General features: G+C 33.7%; 1 protein-coding gene across 5 annotated transcripts in view; it reads right to left on the bottom strand.

The window, feature by feature from the left end:
* MON2 (MON2 homolog, regulator of endosome-to-Golgi trafficking) overlaps positions 1–18033 on the bottom strand; it is a 113702-nt gene that overhangs the window by 16714 nt on the left and 78955 nt on the right. For 3 of the 5 annotated variants that reach the window (XM_040233128.1, XM_040233129.1, XM_040233132.1), the window contains 7 exons: positions 16577–16720; positions 15936–15953; positions 15515–15643; positions 11149–11339; positions 6929–6989; positions 5726–5849; positions 2079–2286 (listed from right to left, as the gene is read on the bottom strand). In XM_040233128.1, coding sequence (XP_040089062.1) covers positions 2079–2286; positions 5726–5849; positions 6929–6989; positions 11149–11339; positions 15515–15643; positions 15936–15953; positions 16577–16720 — 875 coding nt within the window. The remainder of the gene's footprint in view (positions 1–2078; positions 2287–5725; positions 5850–6928; positions 6990–11148; positions 11340–15514; positions 15644–15935; positions 15954–16576; positions 16721–18033) is intronic. The other 2 variants (XM_040233130.1, XM_040233131.1) reach the window with 1 other exon arrangement.

Here is an 18033-nt window from a genome sequence, read left to right as displayed (position 1 = left end):
TTCTATAAAAGTTTTTTTTTCTTTTTAACTAATTAGTACTAAAAGAGATCTGCCAAAACTTAAATGTAAATAAAGATTATTATTACCCCCTGCACATAATTTATCATGCTGTTAAAAGTATGTTTAAAATTACAATAGAACTTATTTAACTTTCTAAAACAACATATAAGAAATATGTTCAAAGTCAATTTAGAGACATCAGCGATGAAGAATAAGCTTGGAGTAAAGGACCAACGAGAGTAGTTTGATTTTTCTTTCTTTCTCTCTGTAGAAATATATTTCTTTTTCTCTACAGTCCTTCCCCATGCCCCACTCCTGGTATGAATCTGTGTTATCACTCAGCTGATAAGATTTCCTTAATAGCATGAGAGGGTACTATTTCAAGCCTCCCTTTCTAAGTATGGTGGTGGTTTGGTGGTTTAGTCGCTAAGTCCTATCTGACTCCTGCAACCCCATGGACCATAGCCTGCCAGGCTCCTCTGTCCATGGGATTCTCCAGGCAAGAATACTGAAGTGGGTTGCTGTTTCCTTCTCCACTTTTTAAGTAAACAGGTATTTTATTGTGCTGCAGTGTCATTTTAAGAAAAGAATGTAATAATACTGCATTAAACATAAGATGATACAATAATATAACAATTATAATAAGACTATTTAAAGCAATAAACATTTAAAACACAAGAAAGAAGGAAAACTGCTTTCTGAAATCAAATCTCTTTTGCTCTAATAAAAATATTCCAATCAAGGCAACCCTCTTATTGCTTTCCTAAGTATACTTCAGAGGTCAATTTTAAATAAATTAATTTTCAATCATGACAATAACCGAATTACTAACACCTGTCTTTGAAATGTTTTTGTATATAATTTACTAGAAGGTATAGTTTATGTTCTAGAAATTCAAAATATAGTGGTCCTAAAAGTGGAAATACAAACAGCAAGTAAGCATTGGTAATTAAAGAAGAAAAAATTTTAAGGCAAATTAATAACTTGCCTTTAATAATTAAGTTATTAATAATCAGGATTATAATTAATAAAATAATAAATCTGCCTAATAATAATCAGATTATTTTTCATTCATCAAATTTTTAAAAGATAAGTGATAAAGTGGCAAATAATTTTAAACTGCTAAAAACTGAGCAGAAGAATAATAATATACTCCTGGGAGGACATGAACTGGTAGAAGTCTCTGATAGGCAATTTGTAATATATATCGAAACCTTTCAAAAGGTCTGTATCTTTTGACAGGTCAATTCCAACTCTAGAGATTTATTCTAAGTAAATAAGAATGGACACAAAGACTTAGGGTTAGTGATTTACCCCTCCAATACTGCCTTATGGAAGGGGATCCACCGTAATTTTCCTAACTCTTTCTTGACTTAGATTACTTTGTCTTCCAATATCATGTTCTGTTTGATTCACTTGCTTTGCCTTAAATTCTAACTTACACATTAAAAACTAGGTTGGCAACATAATCCAATTTTTTATTGTATTTTTTTATGAATTCTGATCTGTACCCCAACTTTGATTAGCCTTGGCTTAGCAGAAAGATCTAGAGCTTGACCAAATGAGAAGGAAATCAGTTTAGGTACAAGGACTTAATTAAGCCAACTAGATGAAAAGAAGATACAAGAAATGGCTAGATGACTTACAGAGAAACCTTGAAATGATTGTAAAACAAATGAGGAGGTTCATAAAGTATGATTTAACTATTATTTTCTCTCTAGAGAAATTAACAATCATGTGTTCACACAGATCCACAGGTCCTTAAGCAGAAATCCTTGGGAAGATGTATTTTAGAATTCTTTTTTTTTTTTTCAAAAATAATATAAGTAACTTGGTATGTATGTCATATATTACTTAACCCCCATGAGGAGTCAGAAATGGTATCCTATAATAAACACACTAATATATATGCAGCAAAACTTATGAATATTTACATTGTATGGAATAAATAAAATTATAAACAGCCTCAGGTTAAGTTCAGAAGTATTTATGAAAACACCTGACTTTCTGAGCTTTTTAAAATTATTAACCACTATGATAGTGTATTTCCTTAATTAAAAAAATTTATATACATATACCTTGGGAGAGGGCATTTGCCACTTAATCTTTCATCCTCTATGTAACGATGTAGGACATCCTGAGACCTCTTAAGAAGCACTGAGAGTGCCATTCGTGAGATGTAGCCTTCTTGAGGTGTTGTGACTTTATTACTGAAGGAAAACTGAAGCAGGGTTTCAAAACACATTTTAGAAAATTCTTCTCTCAAACGAATATCAATCTCTGCTTCTGTAGAATTAACAATGTTTGATGGTTAATACAAGGTTAAATAAATATACTCTAGTGATACAAATTCTTAGCAATGTAGGAATAAAAGGAAATTCCTTAAGTGGTAAGGAGCATGTATGAAAAACTTATAGTGTGTGTGTGTGTATATATATATATATATATAGAGAGAGAGAGAGAGAGAGAGAGAGAAAGAGAGAACAATTTTCCCCCTTGCAAGATCAAAAACAAGGCATGACTATCCACTCACATCACTTTAAAGTTTTCATGTCCTGGTCTTTGTTTACACTTCAACAGCACTACAGAATACCTCTCAATAGTCTTCCACATGGTCCAACTTGGAATACTCCATTTGATTGTCTCCTTCCTTTTTTCTCTTGGCAGCATCTTCCCCAGACCCTGACCTCTGCTCCAGTCTGGACTAGTTGCCCTGTGGATATGCTGTCCAGTTATCTCCTGGAACCAGTCTCTGGCCTCACCCTGTGAGTTTTTATTCTCTCTTGTGTTATATCTTACTTTCTAGATCTTAATGCACTCCCCTTTCTTGATTTACTTCTTTGTTTTCACAGGGCATATTCTGCAGCTCCTGAGAACGTGAATGGGAGGAAGTGAAAAATTTGAGACTACATTTCGGAAAGTGTCATTTGACTGTCATACTCAAAGTGTAGTTCCCAGCACCGTCAGCATCACCAGAGAATGTGTTAGCATATTCTCATGCCTCACTCCAGACCTACTGAACCAGAAACTCTGGGGATAGGGCCCAACAGTGACTTCCCTCCAGGTGAGGATAATGCATGCTGACATTTGAGAATTACCATTCTACATTCCTCACTTGGCCAACAGCTGGGCCTAGGTATAAAACTCTGCATCAAAAACCTTTTCAATTTGACTCTGAAACCACAGCCTCAGTGTATGTGAGCATTCAGTGTTGCTACTGAGAAGTCCAATGTCCTTTTGACCCAACTCTTCGGTGTTTGAACTTTTTTTTTTGGTCTTTTCTGAAATCTTTTAGCATCTTCTCTGTATCCCTGATATTCTGGTATTTCACGATGACAAGACTTATTGTGAGTCTTTTTTTTTTTCACTATTCTGGGTACTGAGTGACCACTTTTTTTTTTTTTTTAATCTATGTATTTATTTTTGGCTATGCTAGGTCTTCATTTCTGGGCAGGCTCTTCTCTAGTTGTGGCAAGCAGGGACTACTCTCTAGTTGCTGTGTACAGGCTTCTCACTGCGGTGGCTTGTCTTTTTGTAGAGCACAGGCTCTAGACATGTGGCTTCAGTAGTTGCTGAGTTGTGACTCCCAGGCTTCAGAGCACAGGCTCAAAAGCTGTGATGCGTGGGCTTAGCTGCTCTGAGGCATGTGGAATCTTCCTGGACCAGGGATAGAACCCATGTCTCTTGCATTGGCAGGTAGCTTCTTTACCACTAAACCACCGGGAAAGTCTGTGAGTGACTACTTTTAATCTGCAGATTTATATCTTCAATTTGTTTCTTTAATAACTTCCTCTCCTAGTTTTTCTCTATTCTTTTTGGAAGACCTACTTGTCAGATGCAACATCCACAGATCCATTTTCTTTCCTCTCAGATTGTCCACTTGTTTGTCTTTGCTCCACTTCTGGGTTTTTCCTTAATGTTTTCTTCCAACCTTTCATAGAACTTATGTCAGCTATCATATTTTTAGCTTTTTTGAACTCTTTTGCGTTCTAACTATTCCACTTTAATAGCATTTTTCTTGTTTTATGAATGTAAAATCTATTATCTCCTTGGGCATCCTAATTATAATTTTTTAAAATAAATGTTTCCTACGGCTCTGCATTTTTATCTCTTTCTTCCAAATTTTTTCTACTCTCAACTGTTTTGGTCTTTCTCTTTCATGTTGGCAGATTTCCTCAACCATCTGTGAGCCCTGGCTGTCAGATCATACTTAAGAACAGGGCACCAAAAATAATCACTGGAACCTCTGTGTTTATAAGTTGGCCTTATTTATTAACAAAAAGGCTTTGTATGTATACGTTTAAAGAAAACTCCAAGTTAAAGCTGAAAAATTTGTGTCTGATTGTAAAGTCACTGGAAGAATACATGTGCCTTCTTTATCTTGGTACAATCAATTATAAATAGCAAGAGGTAGCATCAAAAAATTGCTGGAAAAAGTATAAATGGTAATAGTCCTTATTTAACAGAATATTTACATGTAGTTATAAATATTGATCTTAAAGTTTTATAAAAACTGATCTATAATGTTTAAATATTCTTAAAAAGTTAACTACATTAAGTAGACTTCAGAAATTTTTCTCTGATGTTCTAATGTTTGTTAAAAACTTAACATTCAGAAAACTAAGATCATGGCATCTGGTCCCATCACTTCATGGCAAATAGATGGGGAAACAATATAAACAGTTACAGACTTTATTTTGGGGGGGCTCCAAAATCACTGCAGATGGTGACTGCAGCCATGAAATTAAAAGATGCTTGCTCTTTGGAAGAAAAGCCAACCAAGACAGCATATTAAAAAGCAGAGACATCACTTTACAAGCAAAGGTCCGTCTAGTCAAAGCTACAGTTTTTCCAGGAGTGATGTATGGATGTGAGAGTTGGACATAAAGAAAGCTGAGCACCAAAGAACTGATGCTATTGACCTGTGGTGTTGGAGAAACCTCTTGAGAGTCCCTTGGACTGTAAGGAGATCCAACCAGTCCATCCTAAAGGAAATTGGTCCTGAATATTCATTGGAAAGACTGATGCTGAAGCTGAAACTCCAATACTTTGGCCACCTGATGCAAAGAACTGACTCATTGGAAAAGACCCTCATGCTGGGAAAGACTGAAGGCAGGAGGACAAGCAGACGACAGAGGATGAGATGGTTGGATGGCACCACCGACTCAACGGACATGAGTTTGAGCAAGCTCCAGGAGTTGGTGCTTCAATCTATGGCCTCGCAAAGAGTTGGAAACAACTGAGAGACTGAACTGAATGTTAAACCTGCACCTTACCAGATTATTTTTAAAAAACTGTCTGGGCTAGGAAAAAGAACCAGTTTGTAAATGGACTAATTGCAATTTATAGTCCTGAGAGGTTGGTATTAATATCTTTATTTTATAGATGACAAAACTGACACTTAGTTACCCAACTACTAAGTTAACCAAGTTAACTAAGTGGTAAGAATACACACTCATTACTTCGCAATAATCCCTGACTTCACAAAACTGGCTAACTTATGCAATGATTTAGGTGATTTCCATAAGTACTTTGCAATTTAATTAATCACACATAATTCACAGAATATTTATCACATTTTTCCCTCATAAAGCTTAATTCTTTCTTATCCATTCACCCATTTACATTTACCACAATTGTAGGAGTAAACATTTCTACAAGTCAGCTTCTTCAAAAGTATTTCAATATTTATTAACATTTTTAAAAAATCATTGAAATAACATACCTGTAAATGAAGATGACTGAGAATGTATTGATCCTTTATTAAGCATAGTCATTATCTGACCAACAAATTCCTTAGGAATAAAATTGGCATAAGGTAGTATCTCAGTGCTGATAAGCTGAACTACCTAAAACAAAAGAGGCAAATTCAAAGGCATTATTTTTTAAGAGATAGTAACTTATAGAATAAAATTTAAATTTTATTTTAAAAGAGTATCAGAATCTTTCTTAATAGATGTATAAAAGCATTTTAATGTTAATATAGAGGATAATTAGTCTGCTTTCCTCATGTGTCTTAGTGAATAAACTTTATTACAAATAGTCAATACGACAAACTGTTTACTATACAAATTCAATAAATTTTGGTATTCAACAGGATAAACGCAAAGTGTGCTCTAGAGAAAAAAAAAATCAGCATATGAAATACATCCATGTTAGAATACATATCTAAAAAGGGACTAAGAATAAGATTTAAATCACCTTTTAGTACCATAAAAATGAGCTATTAAGAAGTTATTATTCATTTTTGTTAAATAGCTTATTTCTAACATATAATGTATTCTTTTGCCTTTTAAAGAAAAATAAAAGTTTGAAGAAGAGTTTATAATAGTACAGCAATGGGACAAAAGGCAATATTTTACATCTGTAGATGATGCCAATGCTTTTTATGTAATTTATTTGATTTGTTTTATTTAAAAAGTTCCCCTATCCCACTTACAGGCAAAAAATAACCACCCCCCCAACAAAAAATCCGTAACTGAAAATTACTTGTTTAAATTCCATTTATAATCAGCAGAATATATTCTTTAAAAAACATTCATTATTTGTTTCTCAGCTGGTTAAAAATAGAAAAATCTGAGCAACTTATCAATTAAATACAAACATCTGATTTGTCAAACTATAAAGTAAGCTCTCAAATACATGCTCACTGATAGATTTATTTTACTAAATCAACTATTCTTTAAAATTATTAAATAGACACAATTAAGTATCTAGACAACATGCACAAAGCTAACAAATATAAAAAAGCAGTTTTTTAAATATCAGTGCTTTAAAAATTAAACTTTAACCTTTTTGAGAGTTTTACTGTTTTTAGGTTCACATTCAGTGTATCACTTTATTTATGTTTTAAGCAATTTCACAGTTTCAACATTTTTATTATTTGGTTTGTATACTCATAAGAAAATGTTTTTAATAGATTCCTCACCTCAACATCAATACTTTCATTTCTTTGAAATTCTTGAATAGAGAGGTTATCTGGAGGTATGCTAAAAAATATAAACAAATAAAAGACTTTAAGGTAAAATACTTCCTGAAAATAAAAACAGAATCTGAACATCAAAAAAATTTCCTCATCCAAGTTAGAACATTATCATTTATTTAAAAGAACAGTTATTTCTTAAAGTAATTAGCATTCTAATTACAAACATGAAATTTTAGCTACAAAAATACTTGGCTCAATCTTGAACTAAATAAAATCTGTAGAACTAAACTTCTTTTAGTACTATGAGTGAAAAACAAGGAAAAGTAAAAATACTATCATCTGGGGTCAAAGCAAAAATTACCATTGTGACAAAAACTGAATTCACATATTGCCAGTGATTTAAGAGAGCCATGGTCAAGATGCTTAATTATTCACTCAGTGACAGCCCATTAATCACTAATTTGTAATAAATACGATATACTAAAAATATTTACAATAAAAGACAGCAAACATCTGAAAAGAGGACTGATTCAGACTTTCTAAAGCAGAAAACTGTTCCACCAAAATCAGAATAAATCAACAGTTCTGAGAGAACCAAAGTCAATTCTAGACCCTGTGGCTCTCAATAAGAATGAGCAGTAAAGTTCTATTAAACTTATGAAACAATGAAATATTAAGCACTTTTTCAAACAGCTGAGAATAGGATAATGATTATTACAATAATAATGACAGCAAAAATTAGAAAGCCAACCACTGTATTAAGAGCTTTATTCACAGTATCACCTATATTCATAGTAACCACAGGTATTACCATGTAATTGATAGAAGAGGAAACTGAAGCTTTGAATGGCTAGTCATATGACCAAGACACATCGCAAATAAATGACAAACACAATTTGAACCTAGACTTATATTTGAGCCTAAGTTTTGCTCTTTTATAAAAGTTATAAATGTAAAAACAGTATTACCATGTTTAGATTTAGAGGTACAGTATAGAGTTTTATATCTAGAGCTATTGCTCTGTTATTATCTGGTTTATCTCATTACATGTATTAAAGTAGACACACAGAGAAAATACCAATTGGCTAACTACCAATTTAAAAAAGCTTATCAAGAACATACAGTATTAACATTATTGGGATCACATACCAGAAACACTAAACTACTTTTTAAAAATATATGAGGGCAGAGAATAGCGTACAAAGCCGAAAAGTTTACTCCTAATTTTAATGATCAATAAAATCAGAAATTTATTCAACTGTGGACAGGCTGAATATTCTGATCTCAGAATTCACTATAGTGGTTATTTGTTTTAATTTATAGTTAGTATTCTTACTAGATCTGAGACAGACAAAAGACAAATGGAGAAGGGGGAAGCAGAGGGTGAGATGGTTAGACAGCATCACCAATTCAATGTACGTGAATTTGAGCAAATTTGTGGAAACTGTGGCGACAGAGAGGAACCAGGCATGCTGAGCAGTCTATGGGGTCACAAAGAGTCAGACACAACTTAGCAACTGAACAATAACAATCCTTACTAGATATTGTGAGCATATCAAAAAACATTGGTTGAGCTTTTAAAACCACAGATGATTAACAGAATTTACCTATAAATTATAAAGGGAGATAGTGAATATTGTAGGTACAAATGGGCCATATAAGATTGTTATAGTCTCTAAGTTTGAGAAGTATAATGGAAATCTTAAAAAAATTTTTTTTCAAGAATCCTTATTTGACAGAAAAGAGGCTTCAAACTGATAAAATATTATTTGTATTTTTCGTCAGTTCTGTCTGCATGGTACATTAAATTTATTTTTTGAAATATAATTCATACCATAAAATGTATCATTTTAAATGGTACCATATAATGTTTTACTATATTCACAAAGTTGAACAATGGTCATTTCTAATTCTAAAATATTTTCATCACCTCCAAAAGAAACTCTGCATCCATGAGTAGTCATGCCTTATTCTACCCTCCTCTCAACTCTGAAACACAAGTTAAACTGTATGTGACCTCATTTGTGTTTGCATTCTTTCACTTAGCGTTAACGATTTCAAGATTCATCTATATTGTAATATGCATCAGTATTTCACGGCTAACTATTCCACTGTATGCATGTACAAATCACATTTAATTTATCCATTCATCAGAACATTTGGATTGTTTTCATTTATTTGGCTATTATGATAATATTGCTATAAAAAATTAGTGTACAGGTTTCTGTGTGAATATGTTTCAATTCTTCTGGGTAGTACTTAAGTGTTTTTAACTGAAGGTCAACAGACCACAATTGTATGAATTCCCACTAGCCCATGTGTCTTCCAGAGCAGGGGTCCCCAACCCCATTAGAAACCCAGCCACACAGCAGGAGATAAGCAGCTGTTTTCCATGAAATTGGTCTCTGATACCAAAAAGGTTGGGGACCACTGTTCTAAAAAACTACCACTGTGTTTTGGTATTCAAAGCGTGGTTGAATGAATTCCTAATAGACCTCAAGTGTCTACCAGGCTACAATCTTTTAGTTTCTCATTTTTAACTGGATTTTTCTTTCACTCATTTAGGCCTCCCTGGTGGGTCAGAGGTTAAAGCGTCTGCCTGCAATGTGGGAGACCTGGGTTCGATCCCTGGGTTGGGAAGATTCCCTAGAGAAGGAAATGGCAACCCACTCCAGTATTCTTGCCTGGAGAATTCCATGGATGGAGAAGCCTGGTAGGCTACAGTCCACAGGGTCACAAAGAGTCGGACACTCATTTAAATAATTCATTCATTTACAATAACCCTCAATGATGTCCAAAGCCTCTCCTTTCTTCTAGTTGATTTTGGTTTTGTTTTCTCTGTTACCATACTGCCTTGTGAAAGCAGCTTGCAGACCATAAACAGTTGGGAAACAGCACAGAGAAGGTATAGTATGCTTGCACTGGTATCAGTAAGATTTCTAGAGGTAAGAAATATGTAAGAAAGTGAAACAAAATCTGACTAGTTACGGAAACAGAAATTAGGATCACATATCATTGCTTCTAACTCTGAAACATCAGATAAGCTCTTATAGAGAAAAAATTTAAGTTAATCTTCTGCACTCTACAAGTTTTCTTTACTAAATAACTAAACATTAGAAAGACAAAATTTCTTCATTAAATCACTCTGCTGTAGACCCATCTGATCATTATCAATGTGCCAATGTAAATTTTTCTTCATGTATATGAAATTTATAATTTAAATGATTTCAACTAGCAATTTAAAATGGTTACACAGCAGTACATGGCATATTCATCATTCTATAGTTAAAAAAAAAGATTCATGGATAAAAAAACAAAACAGAAAAACTTTTGTTATCATAGAATTTCACCACTATAGCACAAAGGAAAATTAGATTGTAGGAGTACTGAAGACTACGTACCTATCACAGCTATTAGTGATAAGCCCAGCTCTAGTAAAATGGTACATTTTTGATCAGTGCTGCCCAACAGAACTTCCTATGATGGAAATGTTCAATGATCTGCAGTGCCCTCTATAGCAACCACTAGCCACACATGAGACATAGCTAATGAGACTGGTTAATGAGACTGAAGAACTCAATTTTTAATGTGACTTAGTTAATTAAAAATTTAGTTGTAGCTAGTGACTGCTGTATTAGTATAGCTTTAAAGAGACTGGAGCAGATTCCTCATTCAAAAAATTTAGCCCACATTTCAATTATCCTATTCTCATTCAGTGAGGGGCCAAAATAGTATCCTCAAAATAGCATCCTTAAGATACACCCTCTGTTGCAGATTACACAATGAAAATTTCATTCTTCTTTGCACAACTTAAACATCTTAAAGAGTTGTTCATTATTACCAATGATCTTATTTATTCTGAAAAAAATCTGATTTTCTAATATGGTTCTTCTCTTGTGATGCTAAATGGACACTGGATTTTTTTAACAGATCTTCTTAGATTCATCAAGTTAAAACCATGGCTCCTTAATTATGATGTAATCACATGGTCTTATAGAAAAGACTCCTATCTTACAACCCGCAGCATGGTAAAGAGCAAAATTATCCTCTGCTTACAGATAATGTACCCAGTGGATAAATGCCTAACTCATTCTTGTATACAATCTAGCAATCTTAATAATCAGTTAATTAATGAATAATGAGAAATACTGTTCTTAGGCAATTATAGGTATAATGTACACTTCTTGAAAGATTGTCTTAATTGTAAAAATGAATGAGCTGACCTTTTAGTAAAGAGAAAGTCTTCAAAAGTGTTGGCTAGTTCTGGCCACATACTGTCAAATTTTCCCGAAGAAGCATGTTGCCGGGCAACAGGTAGCCCAATAGAAAGAACTTTGAGGAGAGAAGATACTGCTAGTTTCCAAGTGCTTTCAGAAGGGCAGGAATACTTCAAGCTGAGGGGAACCCTAAGAGTCTGGGAAAATAAAGACAGTTTAAGATAAACACTAATTAAACACTCAGCCTTTAACTACTTTTTTAAAAAAAATTACAGCTTCTCTTTGTTCTTATAAAAAATAAGGTAAGTATTTTCATTTTAAATAGGATGTTACTTTCTAGAAAGGCCAATTCTCAGACATGGTCCTCAAATCATACTACCTAGAAAGATATACTTTTAAGTCCTATGTCCATTTTACAAACAATGACCCTGAAGAAGTAATAACAGTTTTTGGACCTTAGTTTCTCATCATAAAATATAAGGATGTTTTCTGAAAAGTTAAGATTAAGAGTAGGAAAACTTACAATCTTGCACTTTTTCTAATGCAGTTATAAACTTAGAGCATTCTGCCGTAGTTCTCCTGGCAAAAACTAATTTGACGAATAGGGTTTTTTCTATCCAAGAGAGATCCATATTGCTTATAATTTTCTACTAACGGTTAGGTAAACATGGCCTAGAGAATATCATTACTATGTTTTACATGTTATCTCTAAAATTTTTTGAATTTTATATTCTACACTAACATTTTAATGTACTTTCTTCCTTTTGCAAATATTTGAGAAAAACCGGTAATTTAAGAATTTGGTTGATTTTATCTTTAATCCTTGAGGACACAGCATAGCATCCGTATAGTGACTGAAATACTGAAACTTACTTTCTAATTGGTCAGTTTGCTGTTAATCATTAAAGAATGATCTGGTGGCTCAGAATGAAGTTCTCTGATCATAGTTCTATCCAACAACTAGAAGACTAGACTGACCCAACCATCACAGTGCGTTAGCCCAGAGCACCATCAATAAACAGTTCCAATATACCATCTGATTATGTTCATGAGAGTGCCCAGACTCTACTTTTATATAAAAATTCTAGTCTGAGAAAGATAAAAAGTAAGAGAGATACACTTTCATAATTCAATGTTATGATGGAGTGAACCTAAAACCTGATTTCATCTTCTACACAAATTATTATTGAATACTTACAGAGTGAACATGTGAACCATTACACAATAGTATGATAACAAAAGATAATTTAGCCTACCTAGAATCTTTTTCCCCTCCCCACATCCAGTTGGAAATTAGGGTAAGGAGATGATTAGTTTATTAAGCCAACTAATCTACTCCATTTCTCTGGCCATAATCACTGGTTCAAGACTAGGCATGGGACTAAAGCTGGTTCATTTAAGGTTAACTATAGTAACTGAAGAATAATTTGATACACACACACACACACACACACACACTTGCTACTGACATATAATCCCTTTATTAGCCTACAACTATGAGGAAAAACATAGGATATGCAGTCAACCTTTGGAAATCAGAACAATGAAGAAAAAAATTTAGTTTCTGGAGATAGTACTGAACCACTGGATACACCAATCCCAAAGCCCTCCCTCTATCTCTGACTTTTCCAACTAAGCATGCCCTTTTATTCTTAAAGCTAGTCAGAGACTGAATGTGTGTCATATGCCAACGAAAGAATACTAAATTATACACTGGCCACTCTGAGTTAACAGGTTATAACTTAAGATTAGATAGTTTACTACTAGATTAATAGTTTACCAGTGTCAAGGGAATGTTAAGCACAACATATATTTTTGACTTATACATTTATTTTTAAAAAATATTTAATGAATATAGAGACTGGCATATCCTATGTACTCAATAAATGTATGTGGAACTAGAAAATTCAGTTTTGCTGTCACAAAGCTCAGTTTCCAAGGAAGGAAGAGCCTTGTCCAATTAACACAATACATGAAGTAAGTGGCATCAACAAACTGTTCAGAAATACAGAAAAGAGATTATTTAATTCCATTAAAATACAAACTGATTCGTGTCACTCCTCCAAGTTCAGCTCTTCAGTGGTTAAAGAAAAAATTCTGATTCCTTATGATGGCTTGTTAAACCCAAAGCCACTTTTTCAGACCTATTCCAGGCCCTGTTAGCTCCCTAAGTGGGATTTCTCAACAATGTTTTAAAAAGATATCATGATCTTTATGTTGCTTAGTTGATCTAGATCTCCTTCGCTCTTGTTGCTAGGTATTCCTTCTTCAAATGTTACTTTATTTAACCCTTGCCAGCATCCCATAGGCAGTTTAGTTATTTCCTTGTCTACAGAGGGAAGGGAGAACTTAACTTTTATTCAACACTGACTACTTGGCAAGTATTATTAAATGCCATATCTCACTTGAATCTCTTAATGGTTAAGACATGAAATTTGCATTCGTATTATCCTTCTTTTACAGATGAGAAACACCCTCAGGTTCATTTGCTCCAAAATCACAGAGCAGCAAGTACACAGCAGTGCACTATGCTAATCCAGCTTTCTCTGAACACAAAGCTGCCTCTACTTGGAGGTCTTCACTTAGCACTTAATATATTGCATTATTATTTTCCTTTTTATAGATCCTTTATTGAATTATTAAATGAACTATCTTATTCATTTTTAATCTCCACTATTTCTTAGTACCCGCAACAGAAGTGCTTAAAATTTATTCTCAACAAATCAGGAGATACAAGACAGTTTTGAGGGGACGAGTGGTGAGGGGTAGAAAGAACTATGACAGAAAATCAAGGGAAGAAACAATTTTAAGAAGGCCAGGGGCTTCGCTGGTGGCTCAGTGGTAAAGAATCCGCCTGCCAAGGCAGGGTACATGGGTTCAATCCCTGGTCAGGGAAGATCCAACATGCACTTGAGCAGCTAAGCTCTTGTGCCACAACTGTTGTGCCTGCACTCCACAACAGGAGAAGCCACCGCAATGAGAAGCCTGCACACTGCAACAAAGACTAGCCCCAGCTCACCCCAGTTAGAGAAAAGCCCACGCAGCGACAAAGACCCAGCACAGCCAAAAATAAATAAATAAAGCTATTTTTTTAAAAAAGGCCAGAGCAGTACCATATTAACAAGGAAAATAAAGAATTAGAAAGGGCTTAGAATTTAAAGACTTTTGTCTTCTGTAACTTCAAGTAAGTAGTTTTTTTAGCAGAATATGGAAGTGAGCCTGGGTACAATTGGTTAGAGTGAGTGGTGGTTAGGTGAAGGCTACAAGTTGTTTAAAGGAGCTTAGAAGTAAAGGAAAGTTGAAAGAGAACAATTTGAGTAGGAAGTCAAATGAGACAAAGATCTTACATAAAAGGCTTAATCTTCTTCCCAGGATAAGTGTAAGAGGCTGAAAGAATTAACAACAAAGAAAGGTGGGAACAGAAAAGGATGAACACAAAGAGAAGGATGAGCCCTGGAACAGAGAAAGGTCTTCTTCTTCAGGGAAGTGTTCAGCATGCATGCGTGCTAACTCACTTTAGTCGTATCTGACTCTGTGGGACCCAATGGACTATAGCCTGCCAGGCTCTTCTGTTCATGGGATGCTCCAGGCAAAAATACTGGAGTGGGTTGCTGTGCCCTCCTCCAGCGGATCTTCCCGACCCAAGGACCAAACCCACATCTCTTATGTCTCCTGCATTGGCAGATGGGTTCTTAACCACTAGTGCCACCTGGGACATCTTCCCAGCATAAAGTGTAAGAGGCTGAAAGAATTGCCAGCAAAGAACGGTGGGAAAAGAAATGGATGAACACAAAGAGAAGGATGAACCATGGAACAGAGAAAGGCGTTCTTCCTTGAGGGAAGAGAGTTCAGATTAGACTGTAATTATCCAGTAAATAAAAGCATCTACATATTAGAGTAGAGCAAGATTTAGGTTTGTCCTTCAAAACAGAGGGGGAAAAACTTTGGAGGAATGGGACACACACATCAGCAGATGAATTTTAATAATACTTGTCCATGCACTGAGGAACTGGCTTTCAAAAAAAGTATGCATAATCAGTTAAATCGATAGGCTGAATTGTGAATTTCTCCTTGAATGCTTATCAAAGTATGAGAAGTACTGTTCTAAGAAACAAGATGCTTATTGTCTTAAGTGCCAAAGATGAAAAATCATAAAATCTAATGCATATTTAAAAATATTTTTTATTAAAAAAACCTTCTCATTTCAGGGAAACTCCTTCCTAAATATCCATGAATGTTGGAGCAAAATCACTATAAATAATAACAGATTATATTTTTCCATTTATTTTAATATATGACAATATACAATTACCTAAATTTCAATAATGTTATCATAATTAAATGAAAGAATAAAAATTTTTTTAAAAGATACCTTAATAATATTCTGGAGTACTTTCTCATTCACCACTGCTTTGTGACAGGCTGTTTTTTGATATAAATCCACAACTACGTCTAAAGACCTTTCAGCAAATGGTACATAATTCAAGGCAACCCATTCCGCCTAGAAAGTAATATTTTCACATGGAGTTAAAATAAAAATAAGATTAAATGAAATCATATTTTTTTCAAAGTGAAAGCTTCTTTGTCTTAAAGTTCAGGCCTTGGTTTTAGGTCAGATTGTTTTATTACATGCAAAGTTTTCAAAGAGGTATAATTTCATGAAAGAATAATTTTCAGCCAGGCAAAAATTAAAACTATCAGAAAAAGTACATAGAGCATTCTATCAAAAACTGGGAAAGATGTACTTTATTTGTTGCCAATAGGTTAGGACAATTTTAGGAAATTTAACTCACCGGTGCAAATAGTTGGATCTATTGTGATTCCATTGTGTTGCAAGACAAATAGAATGAGAAAAGTTAATACACATTAAACTACTTTTCGGACCATGTAAAATTATAATTTTTATGTTGAGTGAACAAAATCAGCATGTGCATGCATTCAGAAATTTATTTTTCCCTTAAGCCAAAACAAAGTTAAAATTTGCCAACTATGGCTAAAAAATCTTTTACGTAAAATCCAACTAAATTTCACACCAGTAGTAGACAACTTTTCATTTCTTCATTTTCTATTGCAGGTATCTATTTTAGATAAGAGTAGGACTAGGCATAGGGATTTAGAAGCCATTTTATAGTGTGATGAGGACACCAAGAAAGGAACTCTGAAGAAAGATGTACTACAGAGTATCAGGAAAGGCCAAGCTTTCTGCAGAACCACTTGGGAAAAGAAAGCAATAAACAATTAAAAAAAAAAAAGAAGAAGAAGAAGGGACACAGGTTTTCCAAATAATGTTTCTTTCCAGTTTAAACTGTTAATAGACACATGAAAGTTTATTTGTGAAAGAAAATGTTCAGAGATAAAGTCCATCTTAAATGGAACTGACTACATTTATAAGACAGGAAATTTTACAGAGTAAATATAATTTATAGCAAATTACCTGATTATATTTTGCATTTGCAATGTGTTTTGTTTCCAGCTGTCCATACCGTGGAGGTTTACATGAAAATTCTACAAATGCCAGTAACTGGTTAAATATAGCGGGATACATTATCTGCATGCTTTCTGGTCCTACACAGATGGCCTATAAAACAAGATATGAACAATAGGATGTATAATCTGAACTCCATTAAGTTCTTTTTTTTTTTTCCATTAAGTTCTTTACCACTTATGCTTTTGTTTAATCAAAGACTCTTAAAGACTGTCTTATTTTATGTTAAGCATTATATACTTTTTGAAGCCCTGAAGGACATTTAAACTATTTTAAACTAATATTGAATAAAGTATAGGCTAAATATTTTAATCAGCTAAAAAATACTTTTAAATTAAAAGTGTAGCTTATTACTTAGCAGACTAAACAAAGGGCAAGCACTTAAAGAGAAGTCATGGGCCATTCCGAGGTTCCACAATCTGATCATTTGTTCAGTAATACACACTTTAGACAATTTAGAATGCTTCACTGACCAAGATGAGATTGACTTCTACTTAAGTGCTTAAGTGATGACATTAGTTCATGAAAATGACAGCTTATGCCTGCATCATGCATGGACCAGAGACTTTAACAAGTAAGCATGTTCATTACAGTTGGGAAAATAAGTCATGAATGAAAATCTGTTTCTAAAAGAAATGTATGTATTAATTTTTAACAGGGTAGTGTATATTTAGCATCTAATGTATCATACACAGACTTGATAAAAAACAAGAAAAAAATTTAAGTTAATAAAAATTAAACTTAATGCTACAATTTCATAAAGAATAAAATGCATATTCAGACACTGCAAATTTTAATTACATCAAATATGTTGAAAGTACTTAAATCTCATGGTTTGTTTTTCTAGCAACAAAATGTGTTTTCTCCTCCCATCCTTTCATATTTTCCTGTCTTAGCGTTTATTTTTCTCTGTAGGAAAAATATTTAATGATATAATTTATGGAGTATCTAAAATATATTTGTGCTTTCCAAAACAAAAAGCATAACCATTCTACACTTGAGGCACCTTCAAAATACAAAATCAAAATTCAAAGCATCTCAAAATTTTAAGGACTTTCTTTAAAACTATTTGTACAACATGTATATTTTCATACAATCATGGCTTTTTTAACCCATCAGGTTAACAGACCAGTTTTATTCTCCCTCAGAGAACAGGTAGCCATTTAGCTTTAACAAAGTTATCTTGAGATAGAAAGTAGATAAGCAAAGTGTTGCCCATACATACCATTAGATCATCCTGTAATTACAATGTGAAAAGTAGAATGAGGATATGTAATACCATCTTCCTCTATTTGGTTACTTTTCTCAGAAAAAGTGAATGGAGAACTTAAAAAGTATACAGTCTAAAACAGTTCTCTCTACTAACTACTACAATTTCACAGTCTTCTTTATTAACTTCTTGCTGA

The sequence above is a fragment of the Oryx dammah genome, unplaced genomic scaffold (assembly GCF_014754425.2).
Source record: "Oryx dammah isolate SB20612 unplaced genomic scaffold, SCBI_Odam_1.1 HiC_scaffold_29, whole genome shotgun sequence".
Classification (NCBI taxonomy): domain Eukaryota; kingdom Metazoa; phylum Chordata; class Mammalia; order Artiodactyla; family Bovidae; genus Oryx; species Oryx dammah.
The sequence above is the reverse complement of the archived record's forward strand: the minus strand, read 5'-3'. Positions and strand labels throughout refer to the sequence as shown.